Source organism: Apteryx mantelli, chromosome 5, assembly GCF_036417845.1.
Source record: "Apteryx mantelli isolate bAptMan1 chromosome 5, bAptMan1.hap1, whole genome shotgun sequence".
In the NCBI taxonomy this organism is placed as follows: Eukaryota; Metazoa; Chordata; class Aves; order Apterygiformes; family Apterygidae; genus Apteryx; species Apteryx mantelli.
In genome coordinates, this window is record NC_089982.1 from 38,672,539 (window position 1) to 38,696,336 (window position 23,798).

The 23,798-nt window shown below is 37.2% G+C and overlaps 1 protein-coding gene across 1 annotated transcript in view; it reads right to left on the reverse strand.

Moving 5' to 3' along the window:
- Window positions 1–23,798, reverse strand: part of DCHS2 (dachsous cadherin-related 2) — a 113,198-nt gene that overhangs the window by 16,235 nt on the left and 73,165 nt on the right. Inside the window, exons 8-14 of the mRNA XM_067297031.1 lie at window positions 18,067–18,224; window positions 16,028–16,868; window positions 14,685–14,924; window positions 8,397–8,531; window positions 7,947–8,156; window positions 5,855–6,712; window positions 48–158 (exon numbers count right to left, since the gene is read on the reverse strand). Coding sequence (XP_067153132.1) covers window positions 48–158; window positions 5,855–6,712; window positions 7,947–8,156; window positions 8,397–8,531; window positions 14,685–14,924; window positions 16,028–16,868; window positions 18,067–18,224 — 2,553 coding nt within the window. The remainder of the gene's footprint in view (window positions 1–47; window positions 159–5,854; window positions 6,713–7,946; window positions 8,157–8,396; window positions 8,532–14,684; window positions 14,925–16,027; window positions 16,869–18,066; window positions 18,225–23,798) is intronic.

Below are 23,798 nucleotides of genomic sequence, written 5' to 3' on the forward strand. Positions count from 1 at the left end.
AGGAACAAAAGACACTTGAAAAAAACCCCATAAATATATAAATGTACCTGTGATGGGGTGTATGGAGAATATGTTTTCTTTGTCACTGAAGATGCTGTATTTTATGCTTTCTCCTGTTAATCTGTGTTCATAAGCTTCTACAGTTACAAGTGATGTACCTATGGAAGCAATAAGATATTTTCAAAATGTTTACTTCAGAAGATTTTATCCTAATTTTATTTTACTGTGATTAATAGCAGATGCTTGCCCAAACATCTGTGTACTAGCTTAAGGACCTCTTCATGATTTGAAATAGTAAACAATAAAAGCAACTCCTCCATGAACTTTTACTGTATTGCAACTTCATAGGTAAGACATTGCCTATCCCTCCTTGCCCTATAAATCATTAGTCATCTCATCCCAACTTCATCACCTGCCTAATAAAATGATGAGCTTTTAACAACTTTTCCTAAAGGCAAAAAATCCCATGTACCACTGGAATCATCTCTTAACCTGAAGTCATATTTCAAAAAATTATTAGGTAATTTTTCTCTCTACCAGAGATAGCACTGATTGGGTTGAGGGCTAAAAGAGACATCAGCTATGAAATTCCCTTTCTGAGGCTGTCTGAAGAAGTGGCTGTATTCTTTTTATTCAGGTTTTGCCTTAGGTCATTTTAATCTCACTTTTTCATGAATTCTTCTTAGAAAAGTAGTCATTTTTGTGGATCATAAGTATGCATGTTACCTCTGAATCACTATAAAGAGATTGCTTTATTTTCCCTTCATTTATCTAAACACAGTTTGGATTTTTGAAAAATATTTTAAATTAAATTAGTTTTAAAAATTTTAAGTAGCCCTCTTCTGACAGAATGAAAAGCTACAACTGCATACATAGTTATGTGTCAAAAAAGCAGAATCAAGCAGAATCCAAGTTCAATGAAAAGAGCAATGATTCAATACAGAATACAAAAGATGTGAAATAAAAATCCAGTTTGAATTAGGATTTGAGAAAAATGTGGAACTGAATACATTATCCTGATCAGAATCATCACATTTAACAGAATTGTGACAACTTTAAAAAGCATTATTAAGGTTTCCAAACAACTATTATTTTCAAGCTAGTTATGAGATCATTTAGCACATATGGCAATTGATTTAACAGATTTTAATTGTTTAATTTAACTTTAATTGATTCCATCCAACTGTGATGGAATGAGGTTACTGTGCAACCTGACCTCTTCCAAACAGCATTACAGACAGCTAGCTATTTTATTACATTACAAAGGGCATACTGTTCATACAAAGTGTCCTGGATTTTGGAGGGACGGGCTTTATCTTTAGCATAAAAATCAGAGGAAATATTGTTCTTAGTATCATCCTCTAATTTTTTTTTTTTTAGTGCTATTAGCTACTAACTTTTAAAAACAGGAAATGTTGTTTTAAATGGTTTGTCATTGACTCCTAAAATCTAGCAGCCAAAAGCAAAAATATGCTGACTGTGACAGGAGGAGTTTTCTGCACTAATGAATATATTTCTAGGACCATTTACTAGGAAAGCCTCAGAAGCAAGATCTAAGTGTCCAGTAGGTAAAGATAGATATTAGAGCTGCGCTGTTGCTTTTAGGAACTAAAATGGGGGCCTTCTGGATGACTGTAGGTTGAATTTTCATTTCTTGACTTAATACAGAAACCAGCAACGGCAGTCGTTTATAACATCCTCAGACCAGAGTTAAAGGTATGGAAAAAATTCAAGGTCCGGTTATCTTCCATTGTCTTCTCATCCTGTCTGCAGTCTTTTTTGTTTGATTTTTGCTTTTTAATAAAAGAAGAAAAACTACCAGAAATAAAGGAGGCAACAGCGTTTCCATTTGAATTCCTGCTTTTCCTGCTAACTAAGTTAATAAAATGTTGCTCTGGGTCCTCAAATTCTAATCCTTTCAGTTTTGTTTTTCATGTGGCTAAAATGATCAGCACTGAAGGTAGGGCAAAGGAGGAGAGAGATCAGGATCATAACAGAAAACAGTCAGATTGGCTTGAAACGCTGCGCTATCAACTTACAAATTAGTTAAGAATATTAGAGGAAGTGAAGAGTGATTTAAAATGTTTATATTTAGTTTTTTAGTTCAATCAGAGACAACATAATTTTATTTGAAAGTACCTCAAGCTACTTGAATCCAAATATCAACTTTTACATTATAACTAATGACTTGACACTGAAGTATGGCAGCTTGGACACTATTTGTCTACCCGGCAAAACAGGCTAATAAGAACTTTTCTATGTTTGGATATAAAATATACACCAGAAGTGAGCTGTTGTATAATCCATATCATTGTTTTTCTTCTCTCATCTGTACTCAGTATAGTGGTCTTTTTTTCCCTCCTTTCCCATTTCAATCTGATTCATCCTTGCTCTTGAGTTCTTGAGAAATCTTAATTACTAATGAAAAAAAGCTAAATAAGCATAGAGTAAGAGATGACTTACAGAAGAATAAGAGGTAACATATTTTATATCTATTAGGAAAAAATAATTCTGCAAATACAGCAGAAGTCAACAAGTTTTACTGGTGAATGTCTCTAAGGAAATGCTATGCAAACTACCACTCAGCTGAAAGCGTGGTGAATAATGAAAGTTTCTTACACTCTGGAGAGCGTAATGACTTGATTATTTATTGATTGGCTTCTAAGAGCCTGTTGTAACATAGTTAATAATATTTAAAGACATCAAATATTCAATACTAAACAAAATAGTAGAAGAATGGGGTTTTCTGGAGGTCATTAAACTTGGAGGTCAAACACTCTACTTGAAGAAAATCAGACCACATGGACCAAATCCTGAGGTAGTTACCCAAAAGGGAGTTCAGACTGAATTAAAACTAAAGGACTTTTGGCTTTGGCTTTCATTGTTTAGATTATTTTGAGTTTAGATTAGTTTGAGTTTGATTCTTTTAAAAATAAACTCAGTTTTCCCACCCTATTAGTTAAGGTAGAAATAAAATTAGGAGAAAAAGCCAAATTTATTAATAACAGTTCTACAAATACTCAGTGTGTAACGTAAACCTCCCTTGGACTGAATACACTGGTATTATTCATACTTGTAGGGGTCCAAGGATCATATATATCCAGTAAGCTAACTTCTAAGGAAGTTTTAATTTTAATATTTTTTTTTTCCCGAAACTTAACATATTTGACATGTACTTGTGGTTATATAAACAAGAAAATACTGCAAACAAAGAGAGCAAGTAGTATCAGTATTTGATAAAAATCTCTCATGCTCTTAAAAGAATTTGATCTTCTTAGCATATAGCCTTTTATTAAATATACAAACAAAAATTTTGTGATGAAACCTTCCAGTTTACCCTGAAGCTTTGCTAAACTTCCTCTAATCAAAACAATTTGAATCTTATTTATATTTTCTATAGATTGAGTGGGAGAACATCTGACTATCGTATTCTGTTTCCACAGTTCCTTGGGGTATTTCCATAATTTCAAGCTGGATTGTCTAGCCTGACCCATGAAAGTATCCACACTTAGGAAAATTTAGGATCAGATTAGCTTAACTATTGCCAAAAGCTCTTATTTTGTTGCTCTTATCCGTATTTTGATATTCCTAACTAAATATATCTTCAACCTTACTAATTTTCTTACCTAGACAGAAATTTAGCTCTGTTCAGCCATAACAGAGGATTCATGCAGATTAATATCATCTCTCCTGAAAAGACTGAAACCCCAGAGCCTTCATCTTACTCCCATGGGAAGACTGACAAAAAGGTTCTCACAACATAATCTGAAAATACAAGCCTGCTGGAACAGGGAGAAACAAAATTCAGAGCCCAGGAGTCCCCTCTAGAAACATCCTGGTCTCTGCTCTTTCCAGACATGATCTAGGGCCCCAAACACAGCACCACAACTGGTTCACAATTGGTAGATTAATTCAAAGACAGAAAGTAAGAGAAATTAAAACATTAAGTCCTGGGAGATCTGAACTATATCATCTGGAAACAGTAAGTCCTCTAAGGCAGAGAGTCTCATTTGCGGAGTGATACAAAATTAATTACTGTACAATGCTGACTCTAAAAAGAGGCTTCTGGGTATCTGTGACTCACTTTCAGAGAAAAAATTTTTTTAGGTCATCCAAAACTACTTATAAATCCTAGTCAAATTCATGGAAAAAAAACATTTTGTAAATGTCAAAACAAATCAGTTTAGAGATTTCTGATTTTTTGGGGGGGATTTGTAATAGAAGCTGCTGTTTCATAAAAATGCTAGAGAAGAATTAACTTCTATCCCATGGCTCAGTTCTCAGAGTGCTCAGCATGGAGTGAGAGAAAGGGAAATGTTCTGCTTCAGGACACCTGACCTTTCATATCGCAGAAGATTGTTTTAACCATCAGCCTACTGCATGCTCAAAGGCAGGACTCCTCTCTTTTTCCTGTTGGAACCCTTCCACTTTTTCTAAAATCCTACACGTTTTTTGAGAGATAGTGATAGACCAAGAAGGATGCTCTAGTGTGGTAGTCTGGTCACTCACTACATCTTTTTAAAAATAGACTGAAAATAAAACATTTCATTTATGGTCCCTCCCCCAAAAAGTTTCACTTAATCCAAAAACAGCTTTTTCATCTTATTGCCTTTTTTGATCAGTTAAGTGAAACATCAGTTATACTCACAGACCTACCTATATCTTAGAATACACTGCTGAAAATTTGGCTTGTGGTCCCAAAGAGACACAGAGGAAGAAATGGTTGAACAATCATAGCAATAATTTCTGCAACAGCCATCTTCACCCTTAGTTCTCTATTCTCTGTGTAATTATCCACAGAACACTGACTGTTTTTTCAAAATTATTAACACATTTCATTATTACTGATTCCTAATCAAATATATAGGCCATTACTCAAGATCTAAGAATTCCTAGTCTCACTACACCCTTAGGATATAAAGGAATATTGCTCCCATTTTACAGAGGGAAATTTTAACTATAAAGAGGATAAATGACTTGTTCAAGGTGAACCCCATAAGGCAGCAGCTGAATCAAGAATGTAGCACAGGTCAGACCTCTAAATACATCTGGTCAATTGTACAGCAGGATTTGTAGGTGGAAAAATGTGAAAGGCATTCCTTTCTGCCCCTCATTATGATGAGCCCAACCCCTGAAGCATGAAAAGGTTCTTATTACATCTAAGTACCAGGATGCATATCTAAACTATTCTGTGAATGATAAAAAGTACAGCAGCAATTCTCATCATTATACTGAACAAAAAGTTTTAAGCACCTTGTGATTTAAACTGTTTGTCTCTAGGTAGCATTCAGTAATGCAGGCTTCTATCTAGAGATAGTATACTCCCCGCAACCTCCTTATTTTAATAAGTCCAAAACTTAAGCAAGGTTTTAAAATATCTCAGAATGCTATTACAGTTCATGAAGGAATCTGCTAAAAGAAAAAAATCTCCTGTTGCAACTGGTATACACCACTCATCTTATTTGAATTTGTGTGTGGGTGAGAAGTGAAACAACAGGTGAACACAGTCCAGCCATCACTAAAGTAATTTTGCTAAAAGAGAGAATCTACTGATGCTCTGGGATCCCCAGGCTGAGGGATGGAAATGCACCACCTTTGATTCAGAAGCATTCTGTTTAATGTGAGTGACATTTCTTGCATATATGCAGCAAACCCAAGAGCCAGACAATGCCTCCAACTAACAGATCATGCTTCTTTTTGGCTCTGGTGCACTGGAAAAGGGTGGAAGGGTATTTGCTTCATCCAAATCTAACTGCAAAGGAAAAAGATTTCCCTATATTATTCATCAACATTACCATCCCTAAAGGGCAGAAAACCAGCAACTGTAAGAATACAATCAGGCTTTGATACCCACCTGCTGCACTGTTCTCAGGCACGCTTACTTCATACAAGCTGTGACTGAATGAAATCTCCTCCTCTTGTTCCTCTGTAAAGATAGCTACTATAGCTGTGGCTGTTCGAGGTGAGATACCTTGATCCAAAGCCATCACTAGCAGTCGGGTACTGAAGTCCTTGGAAACCAAGGGCTCCTGAAGGATGATGTCACCTGTATTCCTGTCAATCTGAAATATAGGTTCCGGTACCATCAAACTGAAAACAACTGCTCCATTTGGCCCCAGATCCATGTCCTCAGCTCTAACAGTGGCTACCGTCTCATTCACAGAGGTTTCAACAGGCACAAAGGCTTTGACAGGATTCTGTAAAAAAACTGGATCATTGTCATTGACATCATCAATGTGCACCACAATGCTGATAGTGGTGCTTCTTGGCAAATGGATGCTGCAGTCACTTGCCACAGCCCTAAATGTATACTGTGATTTGGTCTCCCGGTCCAGTATCTGTGTAGTAACTATAGAACCAGTTACACTATCAATAGCAAATGCTCCAAAGGTGTCATCAATGAGAGAGTACATAACTTCACCATTCAGGCCATCATCTTTATCAGAAGCAAAAAGTTCCACGATGGCTGAGCCTTCTTCTAGATCTTCTCTCACAGAAACTTGACAGTGGTTCTTTGCAAATAATGGGTTGTTGTCATTTTCATCCAAGACTGCTATGTATAACTGTGCAGTGGAGCTTCTTGGTGGGTTGCCCAGGTCATGGCACTCAATTACAAGAGTGAAATTGCTAATATCTTCTCTGTCTAAGCTACGAGTGACCAACAGTTTTCCTGAGGTACTATTTAATGTGAAGTATTCTCCAACGTTTCCACCTTTCAAACACATAGAACATAAAATGATCAAAAACAATTGCATTTGAAAAAGGAATCCCTTGTGAGTTCCACTACGTTAATTGCAATAAAATGATCCAATTGCTAGTACAGCTGTGCGCTCATGTGCCTTTAGCATATTTTTTTTTTCTTTTACAAAAATTAAAACCTGCATTTCATTTAAATCTGTGGGTGGCAATGACAGTAAATACAGAATGTCATATCAATTTACAGAGCAGATATTTTGCCAGATGCATGTCTTTTTTCCCAAAACAGCACACCTTATAAAATCTCCTGCAACTATGCTGCTGCACAATGACCTCTTCCCAACCTTAGTTACAAATTCCAGAAACCTATGAAGCATTGCTGACAATTGTAATTACTTGCTCCTTGCTCTCTTCTACAAACCTGTCTCTAGGAAGTAAAGTAGTGCAAGGTCTTGATTTGGGGGAGTAAAAAAAGGTAAAGGTAAACTTCTGAAGCTGCTGCTAGAAGAAAAGCCAGTGCTTTTAGTAACATTGAACAGTATACATACTTTATAACATGTAGAAAGATCATTAAATTAAAAACCATAAAAGATCATGAAATTAAAACCAAGGAAACATAAAGGAATTCATAACTGCTTATTCAAAGAAAAAATTGTTGGCTGTTACCACAGTAGCCATCTGCCTACATTTGAACTATTGCTGACAGCCCCAAACCAAAGAAAGCACAGCCGGCTTGTATTTGTGCAAAGATATTACAGGAGGCTTTGAACAGCTGTGGAGCTTATATTGGCATAGTGGACATGGGGAGAGTTCAGCAATATGAAAAGTAAGTATGACTTTACTAATTGCTGGGTGAAAGAAGCTTTCATGAAACAAAAAGTCCACTTAATTAGATGCATTCTTGTGTTTATTTGCAAGACTTCAGAGGGTATCTACATTCAGAATTTCCACCACTATGATAAAAGGGACAAAATTATGCTTTTCCAATAAATGTCTCTTTCTAGCATTTGATAGTTTTTGTTTTTCTTTTCTGTACAGGTCCTAATCCAGAAAACAGACTGAAAGTATGCCTGGAAAATGCTTATAAATAGAGACAAAGGGGTAATTTTTTTTTTATTCTTCCCACATGAAGAAAGTGTGTCTACAAGACAGGAGACAGGCTAGGTAAAATGAAGTCTAGTCTAAATCTTGGAACTACTGTTTATATACTTCCTAATTTATATTAACTAAAATGATACAGCATAACTTACCAATTATTTCATATCTTAGAGTTCCATTATTGCCAGCATCCTCATCTACAGCCAAGGCAATGTGAACTATAGAAGGCTGTTGATTCTCTGGAATACGAATCTCAGAGACAGGAAAAAGAAACTTTGGAGAGTAATCATTTTCATCCAGTACTTTGCAGATAACTGTCACTGTGCTTGATAGTGAAGGAGTTCCACTATCTCGAACTAAAACTAATAAAAAGAAAGCAAATTTTACACAAAGGTTGTGTGTGCAACAATGGATATTCCTTAATAACATCAGAATAGCAGAGTATTTGTGCAATGCAAAAAGGACAAAGCTACTCTCTGTTCCTGAAAGATTTACCACTTTTATCTAATTGAGATGACAAGAACAAAAGATAACACTGATAATGACACCACCCATTCTCACTTCCGATTTTACAGGCCTTCGAAGATATTTCATATTGTTACCTTTAATATAGAAAAACTCCTCGGTTTCCCTGTCCAGTGATACAGTTGTCACAACCTCTCCACTGTCTGAGTCCATCCTGAAATTCCCGTAACCACTTCCTGGTAAGATTTCATATTGAAGCAAGGAATTCAGTCCTTAAAAGCAGAATGGAAGTCTTAGTGAAATACAGCCACTCTCCTCACATTCCACTATATACATTTGTCTCACTCCCTTTTTTTTCCAACTGGGAAATGGGTTATGGATGAAATCATTATTTTTATGGCTGTAACTGATTCTTCATTACCACATGAGATCAAAATTTAAAATTTGGATCTCCAAAATCCCTGCTCAGCTGTTGCTTTTTGTCTAAGTTTTTCAGTCACTCAAAGCAATCTGAATAACATTTCTAGACACTCAGGGCACATCTCCACTGTGCAATGAGATGCTCCAAACAAGCTGATACACCACCATGGTGCAAGAGAGCATTAACTTAGATCTTGGAAGCTATGTATTGTTTTGTGCTCTCCCTGAGGTAATTAATTATTTCTCAGCAGGATGTCAAGGAGAACACTATGCTGCTGTGGCAGTTCTGGTTTTCAACTTGCTTCTTTCAGAGACAATGCAAGTATCTCTATACAGTACAGCACTGAATAGTATAAACACACAGAGAAAAAATCTGCTTCTCAGCCTACCCAGAAGTTCCAAATATTTGTAATATTGAGCAGGCAGGTGCCTAAGTCCCATTAAGACTCTCATACAGTAGGCATTTCCAAGATGTTTTCTGCATAAAAACCAATTTGGTGGACATTCAGCAGGTCTCAGACCTTTTAGACTGTTCCCAGTTGTAGCCAAACTCTGAAATGATAATGTTTGGTTTTATTAAGTCTTGTAGGATTTCCAGAAGTGAAGACTAAAGATTTTTTCCTCCCTCAAAGCTATTCTGAATGTCAACTCCATTCACTTCCTAATTAGACCTACCATTTGTATACAGTGCACGATTAGTAGTCCTTCCATCTCTCTCTAGGAAATAAGTATAGCAAAAGTGTAGAGGCCTTTTAAAATCTTTCTTTCAAAGCTGTCTGCCTGTGTTGGGCAAGAAATGTGATTCCACATTCACTGGAACTGAATGCACCCTCAGCAAGTTCACAGATGATACAGAACTGGGAGAAGTGGCTGATACACCAGATGATTGTGCTGCTATTCAGAGGGACCTCAACAGGCTGGAGAAATGGGCAGAGAGGAACCTTGTGAAGTTGAACAAAGGGAACTGCAAAGTCCTGCACCTGCGGAGAAATAACCCCATGCACCAGTACAGGCTGAGGGCCAACCAGCTGGAGAGCAGCTTTTCAGAGAAGGACCTGGGGGTATTGGAGGCCAACAAGTTGACCATGAGCCAGCAAGATGCCCTTGTGGCAAAGAAGGCCTCCTGGACTACATTAGGCAGAGCATTGTCAGCGGGTTGAGGTAGGTGATCCTTCCCCTCAACTCAGCACTGGTGAGGCCACATCTGGAGTAGCTGGGTCCAGTGCTGGGCTCCTAGTACAAGAGAGACACGGACAGACAGGAGCAAGACCAGTAAAGGGCTACTAACTTGAAGAAGGGACTGGAGCATCTCTCATATGAGGAGAGGCTGAGAGAGCTGGGACTGTTTAGCCTGGAGAAGAGAAGGCTGAGGGGGGATCTCATCTGTATAAATATCTGATGGGAGGATGTCAAGACAACAGGGCCAGACTTTTCTCTGCAGTGCTCAGTGACAGACAAGAAGCAATGGGCACAAACTGAAATACAGGAAAATCCATTTCAACATAAGAAAACACTTTTTTACTTTGAAGGTGGTTGAACACTAGAACAGGTTGCCCAGAGAGGCTGCGGAGTCTCCACCCTTGGAGATATTCAAACCTGACTGGACACAGTCCTGGGCAACCTACTCTAGCTGACCCTGCTTGAGCAGGGGAGTTGGACTAGATCTCCAGAGGTTCCTTCCAGCCCCAACTATTCTGTGATTCTGTGATTCTTATACATTATGGATACAAAATAATTTCTTTCCTATTTCTGGTAGTTTCAATATCCTTCTGAGGAAAGTATAATGTCATCTCCATCACTGGTTACAGAGTAACATCATTCATATTATTAAATTTAATGAATTTAATCATACCTTATACTTGAAGGGCAGCAAACACTCATCTTGTACCATTGTGCTCTTTTATTTACAGATTTTCATAAGTTCCATTCAATCATTTTTCTATGTTTTTTTAACCAACAATCAGTCTTTTAGTAGTGTAGGCACAGTTAGTGCACCTGGAAAACTACAGCACTCCTAGCAATACCAAGACTGTTATTTGGAGTCAAACACTGCATGCCTGTTCTCATTCACTGCAGTGGAAAATAGGATGATCTACAACAGAGTCGATGGAGACACATCAATGTGAGAGAAGAAACAGACCGTACAATTTTTAATGCCAATGACTGCTTTGTTTTCCTTTTGAATAGCTTTGCTAAACAGTTGGCAATGTCACTGAAATTTGACTGAAAGAATGATTAGTCTAAATGCATTTGTATCTAAACTAATTCAGGGGAAGGACATATTCACAAAATATTCATAAAAAATCTTTATACATAGGAGAAGGAAGATGAGCTACAGAAGTCCTTTCAGCTTTCAAGAAGAAAGGGGAAAAATCACAGCAGCAAGGACAATAAAGGAGAATGTCTTGCAAAATTTAAGGCTACCAACACACTCCATCCAGTCCATCCATATTAGATACCACTCAACTACATTTTTAAAAAGATCTTGGCAGTTCTGTCTGCATTTATCTATCCTTAACTTGCAGTATGCTACACATGGAAAAAAATACACATGACTCAGGTGGGATGACATTAACTACTAGCCTTTGGTCTCCTGCAACTGAACAGCTTTGACCCAGTCCGTCCACTGGCAGATTTCACAATGGACATAGTTTACAGCCAGTGCTGAACAAACCCACAGGTGCTATAAAGCTTGACTATTCACACATTGTTGAAGTTAAAACTTTTAACCCTTAAAACACACAACTATGTGACACCCCTAGTTACATTCATTTATCAAGCATTTACTGCCTCCTTTCTGGTATCCAGCTGCTAGGAGTGTATGTCTAACAGAAGAAAAAAGCTGCGCACCTGACCCTGCCCAAGAGAGGAGAGTGATGACTCCACATTCACATACCATGAGCCTGGCATAGCAACTGACATGTTTGCACTTAATCCAGCCTGCTGGTTTATTGAATAATAGTGCTAGTTACATTTTGGGGGTTGAAACTACAAACTGAAACAAGTAACTGAAACTATTCCCTCAGTACATTAAGAGCTGAAAGAGAAGCTAAGTCTCCCTAGCTAAGTCTCCCTAGCCTTCCTTGGCATGAGCCAGTGACAGGGACCCCTTCCCCTCCCGGCCAAACAACAGGGTGAATTCATGGTGCTTGAGCTTCAGCTAGGGAAAAGCTTTAGCTCCCTTTCCTATTCCTCCACCATAGCACTGGTAACACTTGCATTTTTAGGGCACCACCACAGCTTCTCTGGAGCAGCAGCCATGGCATTACGTTCTGAATACGTCTAGTGCCAACACCAGCAAAGAAGCAACGGGAACAAATGCCCGTCCCCCAACTCCCCATAAATCTTGGCTCAAGTCCTATCTTTATAATACTAGTGTTATGACTATGATAATCTACAAATATGAGCACAGAAAAATTTCTAGAGGATGGAAATAAGCCCCTTCAAACTCTCTAAGTTAGCTGTCCCTATTAATCTGAGATTTTTCTCATAATGCTCCAGACAGAACGACAGACAACGGTGAACAGCAGCTTAAAAGCAGACCTTGCCAAGTGCTAGTTTAGTTCATTCAGAGATTCTGCAAAGATACATCTCAAGCCAAATCCTTGACCTAGCTTAAATATTTTGTGGATATATTTGCTTTCCTATATATTTGTTCCCAGCATTAACTTGTATTACACACTTGTATTGACTTGCATTGCACAGTTGGATCTTGGCCTTAGGGCAGGTGGGGAGCTCTCATCCAGTGTAGGAGGACTGAGAGAAAGTAAGCCAAGGTAGAGTTGTAGTGAGGACAACTGTAATAAGGTGCAGGTTGGAGTGGGTGGAACAGGATGTTTCATGGTTATCAGTGTGAAAGAAAGTCACTACAGGCAAAAAAATTTAGTAGTGATTTCCACAAAAGACCTTTTAAAATGGCAGCAAGCTTAAAGCTTGGTTGAAACGCAAAACAGATTACAGCTGCTTGCTTTCCTTCTTCCCTTCACAGGGAATACGTACAGTAGAAAAACAAATAAAACAAAAGGATGATGATGTCTGCAACTGCCAGTAAAAATAATTCCTCCCTGTGGTCAGTCAAGGAACATATGAGGCAAAAAAAAAATCAGTGAAGGGAAGAAAGTCTTCTACTGAGACCATGCAAATATTACTGGGATGCAAAGTGCAATTTAAAGAGTAAATAAAAATAATGTAAAAATTGTGATGTAAAAAATAAAGAACAGCATGAGGGGAGTGTCTTCATTCAAAAATTCTGTCCCAAAAATATAAGAAAAGCGAGTAGCATTATGTTTATATGGCTCTCATAAACCCCCATCTTCTTACATTGCGAGCATCACTTTCGGTACTTGTTCCGAATAATACTGTTGTAATATACATACAGCCTCAGGCCAAATCATGTAAATACGAGCAAAAGCCTGAACAGAAGGACTGTGGTTACTGAAAAATGGGTAAAATTAGGAAAAAAAAAAAAAACAAAAGAAAAAGGAAGGAACCATCAGCCACAATAGTGCTCCAACCCAAAGTGACTGTACAGCCAACCGCATACTGGCTAGAGTCATGTGCCACCCCTCACACTTGGAATGCCCTTCTTCTCCATCCTGCCAAGTCACCCCCACTCCCTCCTTCTAATTGCTCCTAAAATTTCCTTTCCTACATATCCCACAAGATATGTAATAAATAAATACAAGGGATGGAGAAAGGAGGGAGAGGAATTCAAGCAAATTCCTATTTCTTTTTTCTATCAACTTGCAGATTTTTACATCAAATACTTTGCCTTTGTTTTTATAGTGTGATCCACAAAAGAAAGAAAATACTTGGAAGAGTGAGGTACAGAGGTAGATAGTAACACTGCTCAGCTGTCATGAAGATTTTCATAGACAGGGCTACCCACCCATTTCTATTTTCTAAATATTTTACATACTTGTGGGGAAATGTCTCTTCTATGCTGCATCTCTGTTGAGCCGTGTATCTCACATCAGCCTTTTGCAATTAATATGGGCTCTATATTAAAACAGAAAATTTTACTGCATACTGAAGATGATTTTGCTCACAAGATCTACTTTTTCAATAGCACAGCCTTACACTATTCTAAAAATGTGCAGAAAGTGAACATATGTAAAGAGAAAGTCATTCACATAGCTGAGAAACTTTGTGCCAATCGCAGCAACTCTTAATATTTGTCTTTTCAGTTTTTATCTTTACTGCAGACCACAGATTCTGTATAACTGTTTCATTTTACACCAACTGTACACACTGTGTTTGGTGTTACTGAAGGTAAGATCCTCTCCAATACATAGACTACCTGTAACATCATATGTATTTTAGATATTTCAGAAGAATAGGTAATTGAAAAACTGAAGGGAATTTTCTGTTGCATAACAAAGACTCTGTCATGTTTACACATTACCTGTGATTCAAAGACCATATGAACCACGCTTCTTCCTCATTCATTTTGCATAGGTTTGAAAAACAATTCATTAACTTTTTAATGTATGTAAAACCATATTTGAAATCCAGAGTGGCTTCCAAGATTCCTTTACAGCTCAACTACCTGGAAAATCTTGGATGACAGTGCCCCTCTCTGGTCAGAAAAGATTAGTGCATATTTGCTGGTTCTGCTATAAAACACAGGTCTCTATCTAGTAAACTATTTTAACAAACATTTTGACTGAGAGAAACAAAACATTAAAATATTAACTTTAATTGACTTGAACATTGCTGGCTGATTTATAACCACAGTACTGTAGCTATTTTCACACGGAAGCTAGAGTATGCTGTACTGCTCTGCATCATCCGAGCACCCAGGGCTAACTCCGTGCGCAAGTCAGAATACCTCCAAGCTTTGAAAAAAGGTTGAAAGTCTGAGCCAGCAGCCATGTTTTGAAACTTAGACTCATACGTCACCTTGGGAAAAGCACAACAGTTGTACATGCAAGCACATTGGGCAGCAAGATTTGATTGGTCTATTATGTCCACAATGAAATTAACAGCAAAAGGACTGAAATTACCTGAATCTCTATCCACAGCTTCTACCTTTACGACAAACTCCCCTGGATCTTGGTTTTCACATACTGCAGTTTCATAAAATTGCTTGAGAAATATTGGTCTCTCATCATTCACATCAAGAACAATTATAGTCAGAATCTGAGTTGCAGAGAGAGCTGGGGTGCCATCATCAAGAGCCATAATAGTCAAATTGTAGCGTTCTTCAATCTCATGGTCCAAAAGCAGGGATGTAGAGAGTAGTCCTATTATAAAGATTGGAAGCATTAAAAAAGTATTCTACTCACGGTTAGGATCCCAGGTGTTCCAGCATTCACAGGTCCAGTATAGCACCACAGTGCATACTGTGTCGCTGCTACAAGGCTTCCACACTTTGGAGTCAGTCATTACCTCTGACTCCCTAATTGGTCCAGAAATATTCATTTTGACATCGGGGAAATTGGGATTCATGAAACATACAAGTTAGGTTCAAAGAGAGATTTCTTTTTATTTAATTCTTCTCTCAGAGGGCTTTGTAAATGTAGAGCAATGATACAGAATATACCCTCTTCCAAGTCAAATGTTGCCAAATGATCTGCTACAGGTAGAAGATACCTCACTCTACTTTTGCTGTGAATCTGTATTTACACACATGAAGAGGTTTTCATGATGTTTTATACTTTTACCCATGTTACTAAAGAAAGAATAAAGATCTTCTTTTGGAAATCAGTTCTACAATTAGGAGCTCTACAGATCAAACCACAGACAGCTGTATCATACAATGGAATTAAAATCAAAATAAAAACTAATAAAATTGCAGCTATTATGGTGAGATTTGCATTCTTGTCCTGATGGTATAATAATTAAAGAACTCATTCAGGAACCAAAGTATTTTAGAGGTCTGAAGAATGAAATTCAATCAACACTTAGAACCTCCACAGACCATTTTGTATCCAGAGTGTAATGAACAGTCCTTTGATATTGATTTTGCCTAGCATATCTACATATATATATGCCAACATATGTTTGTATACATATTTTAAGTAAGCATTGTACAAAAAACAGAACAAAATATTTCATTGCAAACACTTTCCTCCCACATTACTTAATGCACTACTGGAAGGCACCCCAGTACATCTACACAACACAGCACAGTACCATGCAGACATTTCTGAGCTAACTTTCACTGAGCTTCCATACTGAATGTAGTACTGCCATGGCCATGTGGTACGCTGCCCAAGATAATTAACCTTAAGGACAATAGACAAATATTAATGTAGTATCTCAATACAATATTGCATTGTATACACTGCCAGATATTACCCTAATAAGCACAGTACGAGAAATTATAGAGTAGAAGTTACAGTACCTGTGACCTTATCCAGTATAAATGTTTTTTTTTCATTGCCTGAAAGAATGTGGTATGTTACTTGTCCATTTCTTCCTTCATCTGGATCCTTTGCGACTATGTGGTGAACAAGGAAGCCCACTTCCACATTCTCCATGACATAGGAAAGAGGGGAAGATGTAAAACCGGGACTGTTGTCATTGATATCTAAAACAACAACTTTTGCAGTCAAGGAATCAAGTCTGCGATCAGTCAGATTTATTGCCTGGTCTGTTGCAGACACTGTAAGGATCACAGAGCGAGTAATCTCTCTGTCTAGTGGAAATGCTGTGATCAAGGTGCCATACAAAGGGTGAATAAGAAATGGATTTTCACCCAAGCTACTCATTTCCATGGAATACTGTATTTTGCTGTTCAGAAAACTGCCATCTCCATCTTTTGCATTGAATGAGTACACCAGAGTGCCAACAGGTACATTTTCCTCTATGCCAATCACTACAAAATCATCTTGAAAATATGGCGAATGGTCATTTTGATCTTCTACATCAATACTCACAAAGACAGTGGTATTCTGTGGAAGACTATTATCATAATCCTTTATAGTTACTTGCAAAAGAAAGTGAGAAGCTGTTTCATAGTCAAGTTCCTTGGAAAGAAAAAGATCTCCTGTCAAGCTATCTATTTCAAAATGAACATCATCATCTTCTTTAGTGATACTAAAATGCAGTTTCCTATTGTTTATCAGATGATTATCAGGCAACTTTATAGAATTCAATACTTGTGCAGGTTTAAAATTTTCAGGTATGACAAAGTGCTTGAAGTCTTGAGAGAAGACAGATCTCCCTTTGGGAAGTGGTATTACCTGAAACAAAAGCACAAAGACTGCAATAATTTCTCATTGTTATTAGGAATACTGCAATGCAAATAATTTTCCTTAATTGAGGGTTCAGTCATTTATTTATTTGTGACTGTATAACTATCCTAAGTATGCCTCAAAGCCAGTAAATGAATTCAACATGCTCTGTAAGAGTTCAGGAAGTCCTTAGCAAGCAAGTAATCCCATAATTCTCTCATTCCCACATTAAAAAAAAAGTAATGAGGTTGTCTCCCATTCTCTGAATCTCAGGCATCCACAGACAGAAGTCTCAAACAGTGCTATCTCTGTCCTACTCTGAAGCACTTCAACTCTTTTTCTGCATATGACCATATCACAGTGCTCACAGAGAGAGATTTGACACAGAAATTATGGTACGTTATTCAGTTTGCCCAATACAAATAGGTAGTTGATTCTGTTGAGGGTTGTTTAAATCATTATAGGATTTCATTTATTATAGATTGCTGTAACGTTCTAAAATAATGTTTTAATTTGAAAGAATCTTTATTGGTGTGAACTGCATTTGCCTTGTGTTGATGTAAGCATTTTTCCAAGCTACCTAAAATTGGGTGACATGAAAATAGCAGTTTTGGTGATACTCAACCTGCAATAAAGGAGTACACAGAAGGCCTTGACAAAACAGATCCACTGTAGTTTGATGAACAGCAGATGGCTGGCTGCAGAAAGAGCACACACTGGATTTCACACTCGCATGCATAGCAACCCTATATAAACCAGCACAAAGGAATGAACTATCCTTATATTGGTTTACAGACAGGGAATTCAGAAAAGGGAACAGTGTAGTGGAGAAACAATATCTACTCTAAGAACCTTTTTTTCATTTTCTTTTTCCCATTTTCAGCCCCTCCCTATATGTGCTTTTCATTCTGCCTTCCTTGATATTTTCCTTCTCTTCCAGTGTTCATAGTCACCTCTTATTGAACTACAAATAATGTGTATTTGCAAGATGACCCATAATGTTGTTGTGAAGTCAAAACAAATCAAAACTGAGTTTGCCCTCTGATTTCCTCACTCAACAGAAAAGTGGTTAGACTAACGAAAATTATGATGAGATGATGTGCTTGTAATTTTGAGCATTTCCTTTCTTCAGCTTATTTTCAGCTTGTGTTTTAAAGAAAGTAAGCATCTATCATAATTTTTTTATCTGTACAAAATAAACAAGTACCTGGATGTACACAGCAGCATGTCCTTGAAGTGAAGGCATTCCTTGGTCCCTGGCTGTGATCACCATTCTGTAGTTTGATCTCTCAGCATATGACAGAGACTGAGTTGTTCTTAGCTCTCCACTGATAGTATCAATCTGGAAGTACCCTATACCCTCTTCTATGGGGAAAAATGGATATCAGTTATTACAGATGCCAAATGCATCTCTTCAGCTTGCCAAATGCCTCCACAGTATGGAACTATGCACTGTAATTAATGAGTAAAAAAGATCAGGACCAACTGGAAAAGAAATCAACTCATTTGGATCTCTCAGGCTCATCTGGATCTCTTGTTCTCCCTTCATCAGGTGCATAATAATTATGACCCGCTTAGCGTGGAATTAAAAAGCTACAGAGAGAAAAACTATAGAGTACCAAAGCAACTGCTTACTTTTGTACCATGTTACTCACATCAATGGTCTGTGCATAAGGAGAGAAGCAGACACCCCAGGATTCCTATCTCCAACATCAGTTGGCAGGCAGGGCCAGGGAGAGAATTAAGTCTTAGTGTTTGAACTGGTATGAAGGGACAAGTAAATTATTCCAGATACAAGGCTGGCTCAGCACCCTCACAGACTAGGAGACAGCAACGAGACTGATCTACCCCTAAGACAGTGTAACTACAGTGATGGAGCCCTGCACTTGTTCTGAACAGCAATTTAACTGGAGGAAAGCTAAAAGCTTGCGATGATTTGTTCCAAAGCAACATGTGAATATTAGAAATTACGCTTTCATCTTTTGTTAAGGACTGGTCACATTGCTAATAAAATTAAAATATTACTCATTAAAATTACTACTAGCAGGCATATCATATTACATCCATTCTAGAGTTGCAGAGAAAAATTCTACTACAGAATGGTAAATATTATTTGTGACTTTCCAATTTTTAGCAAAATGGGCAAAAATCTGTTACTTGGTATACACTATTAGAAACTGAGAAAACCAAAACTGTCATAACGACTTCTGTCTTAAAATACTATGCAAACAACTTTTTGCCACATGAATTTTTAATAAGGTGTGCTAGTGGGTCAAATAAAGTCATGTAGCATAACAGCTGCTATTCTAATAAGCAACTGTGGTAAAAATAAATTCAACGCAGATGTAGTACACAAAATACCCATAAAGAGCTGTATTTCCATAGGCACCTAAATGCGCATGAAGCTGTTTATGTTCTCCAAATCTGCACATGCAAATTAGTTAGCTGTACATAGAAGTGTTCGTTTGTGTACCCAATTACCTTACTTGTGATTGCAAAATATTTGCATCTGAAGACTTTGAACAAAAACTGAGAAGGCTAGTTAGAAAACAGGGCTTTCACCATCGACACATAGGAGTTTTATCCAATATTGTTCTCAGCTATTTTTGAGTGACTATAGGTTTTTCATGTGCCCTAAGTCCCTTCTGGGTTGACTCTTGCAGTCTGGAATATAACAAGGAAATTGCCAACAAAAGGAAACAAGATATAGAGTCAAAAGTATTGAATGAGACAGTCCTGCATTCTGCATTTTTTCATGAGAGTATAAAAATATTAATGCTGCTTTATTACTGTTTTCATAGATAGCTTTTGGTTACTTTTCTGTTTTAGGTCTCAACAGCATGCATCATTACATTTGCGGATATCCTGTTTTGTTCTGCATAATGTTTCACAACATAAAATCCCAGTTCAGCAAAACAGCAAAGAAGACATGAACACACAATGTGAATTATATGCATGTATTTTTAACATTCTACTAAAACTGACATTTAAAATAACAGATACTGAGAACTAACATGAAAAAGAAGCTAACAGTGAATAAATGTTCATGAAAACTATTCCCTTCATTTTTCTACCAAAATGGAGTTATAGTTACCAAACTGAACCAAAAAATTAGAAACAAAAACATTGCAAGTACATAACTGCAATCTGAGCCAGAGGCTAGAAGGACTCACCCTTGTTTCAGTAGTGACTGAGGACAGTTAGTAGGTCTTAGCATAAAGACTTTTTATTTCAAATAACAGAAAGTAGGTAGTTACAGTCAACTGAAATAGGTGTCAGTCAACAGAGCTTTTGAAGCATTGAAGCTTATTTGATAAGAGAAATGAATGGTCAGAATCTACTTTTCTGAATAAAATAAAGAAAAGAAGATCAGAAAAGAAATGGTGTTAATCATCAGAGACCGCAATTCCACTAAAATCCAAATATTGCCTGAAACAGTTTTGCACATATTTTGCTGGAGAAAAAAGTAACAAAAATGTCTGATAATTTTGGAAAGCAGTATTTGTATAAGTCATTAAAATAGAATACTTTCATTCTAGATTTCGTAGCTAAACCAGTTTTTTCAATTCTGAATATCAAAAGTCTGTCAAAGACAGATCTGATTTTTTTCTGTGGATTTAATAATTGACATCTACTAAGAGAACAGACAGATCACTTTTAAATACCTTTGCCCAAGATTGCGGGGACAAGTGTATGCGAGCGGTAACTTGCGCACTTTCTAAATACACTCCAAATCCTCCCCATCATTCTTTTGGAAGTTCAAAGGGAGGAATAAGGGAAAAGGTGGTTGTATTTTTTACGCTCAAAGAGTATGTCAGTTGCTGCTCTGGAAACGTGTGCTTCCTGCACTTCCAGAAACATTTGCTCAGCTTTCATCTCCGTGAGTCACCTGAGTTAGGCAACTGCTGCTTATATCATACACCTTCAAGATCCCACGCTTTATGTATGAAGGGAAAATGAAGAAAATAAGAGAAATGGAGAAGAAAGAAATTGAGAAGAGCAAATGAAGTATGGAACGGACAAAAAGTAAATCTCTCGACTAGACTCTAATGCACCCAATCTCTTCTTGTGCTTACATCACTACCTTAACTTGCTAATAAACAGATACACTGTTTCGCTCAGTTTTCTACCTTTTCATTGTCCAATCTATACACCAGTCTTTCATCTACCTGTTGTTCTCCAAAACCCAAGCACTTTCTCAACTCTGTGCCCTCAAACACAATGACACAAACTGCAATTTCAGATGAAAAGATGGCCTAAGAAACACCACACAATGTGGCCATGAACCTCAGCAGAACCATTCAAGCCTTCTGGGGATCCATAATTCAGGCAAAATAGCTTAGAAACCTAGACACAAAATAACACTAGATTTTTCCCAAATATCAGTGGCCTCAGCAGGCAGATATTATTAGTTAAATATTTTTATCTAATTTCCTGAAGAACTATATCTTATCTACATTTCAAGATACTTAGGGCCTTAGTCATCTCATTCTCCTTTCAGAAGAAATATAATTGATGATGCTGAGAAAAGAAGTGTTTCTTTTAATTAGAATGAAGACAACAGTGCCATGTTTCTCAAAGTGCTTGAATACCACAGGGCTGCTATAGAAATGTAGCCCTCTTCAAATCTAGGAATCTTCCTTGGATTGTGCTTGCAGATCACCCTAGAGAACAAGTACTGGCTTTTTACTTGTCCACAGACAAGCACACAACCCTGACCAATTTGTGTGTCTTAGCAGTGTAAACTATTCTTCTCATAGCATTCTGGTTATCAAGTTCTAATGGATCCACAGAACCATTTCACATGTAACTGTAAAACTGTATTTTGCCAGTGCTAATCTTAACACACAAAGCAACAGTTTATGATGTACTATAAATACAGATTAAATTTTGTTATAAATGTTACGATATAATCTATTGACAATTGTAAAGAAGGCCAAGTAAATCACTTAGCAATTGCCAGCATTATTAAGGGATAATACATATGGGGAGGGATCCACTTCCTCCTGATTTCAGTTATTCTTTCAGCAATGATACAAAAGCAGAGGTATGACCATATGATCATGAATCTCCAAGCATGAGAATGTTTAAAGGATGATTTGTTTTGATTTTCTTGGAAGAGGGAGGAGAATTTAGAAGAAAACACTTCTACTTTGAAGGCTAAAATTTATCTTTTTTGTAAACCTCATGGTTCTTTCACAGATTTTTCCCTTATATAATTCGTGGACATTTATCATTAGCCCTCCTGAATAATAGTCTATTATTTTAATCTGGGAGTCTCATTAAGGTCTCAAGAACATTGAAAATTACCCAGTGACTGAGGTCCCTATGGAGTTTACAAGCTGAACAGCTGACACTGATACTCATCGCTCTTGATCTTGCAGCAGTCCCTTAACTGTTGAAAAGGGCACTGGTCTGCATGCACTCCTCCAATTAACCTGATGCCTGTGTTTAACAAAAAAGGCTGTAAATCAGATCATATTTCTTCTTTAAATTTTAGTACTGAACAATGTCCCGAGACTGGAAAATACTATTTTAAATATAAACCAGGCAAGAACTTCACCATGAAACAGAAGACCAGATGTTAAAGGCTGTGAGCCAACTAACAACAACAACAAAAATCAGTATCAGAGAAGCTGAGCTGTTTCTGGATTTGTTTATCAGGAAAATATCTAGTTCAGAGTTTGGGAGCATTCTTTTAGAGCTTTTGCTGCTGTTTTTGCTTTTATCCTTTTGTCCTTTCTAGAGAGAGCATTTGAAAGATCAGTCATATTTTGAGTCGCTAGTCATTTTAATAATTTGAACTCTTACTTACTCTCCTCTGTGGCTCTACAGTGAAGCCACGAAGAAAATCCAGTTGCTCTTTGAAGGAAGGGCATATAGTTAGATACACAGAGAGACAAAAAAAACCATGAAGAACGCTTCCTATATTGGCTGGCCATCACCCTTCAAACGAAGGGTTGGGTACTACCTGTTCTATAGTTCCCTTCTCCTTAGGGGGGATAATTTCTTGCAAAAGCTCATCATTCACAATGCAGGAGTCTACAGTTCTCTCCAACTCCCTCTGAAAGAGATGGTCACTTGTATCCAAACTAAGGCAATAAAGGTATGGCAATAAAACAACCCTACACACTTTTATTACCTACATACTTTTCAACTGCAAAATTTACAATAGAGTTATTAAATGTCTTAATTTTTTAAGGATTTCTTGGTGGAAGAGACAAGAATCAGTTCTCTGGCCCTCTGAATTTGTATCTTAAAGATCTCCCATTACCCTATGAAAGTCAAAAGGATACATACAATATAACAATTCACAGAAATCTTTCAGCAATTTCAGCCTTGCAAAGGAAAGATTACAGCTTTCCTGTCTCTTCAGAGTGAGGGCTAATGCCATAAATGTACCTTTATGGCATTTAATTTTGTTCTTTACTCTGAAGTGACAAATAATCATGAGTTCAAACCGAATGAGCACACATTTGAGCTCTACCTACACAGAAAAGAACGCATGAGAAAATGTACTAAGCAGATGGAAATAACTGAAATGTATTTTTGCTCTTCATGACCTCAGTGAAACAGTATGTTTAATGTGCAAATTACCACATATTAAAAATATCAGTCTTGAAAAATACTGATTATATAAATCCTGTAGCATGGAGCAGGTATAAAAACTGTTACGGCATCCACATGTAAACAACTTGACAGATTTTTAGAAATAGTTTTGTTCTTGACGTCTCTAGCTATTTTCAGTAAGTAATTATATAAAGCAGAAGGAATTTTTTCCTCATTGTTTAGAGATGGAGTTCTCTTGTGTAAAAGTGTAGCAAGTAGTATGTGACAAAAGCAGAGATCATATCTATATCTCTTACCAGTATCAATGTCCCAGTCCCACTCATATTCTAATTAAGAACTGTTTTGTTATTGATTTCACTGGAAACAAAA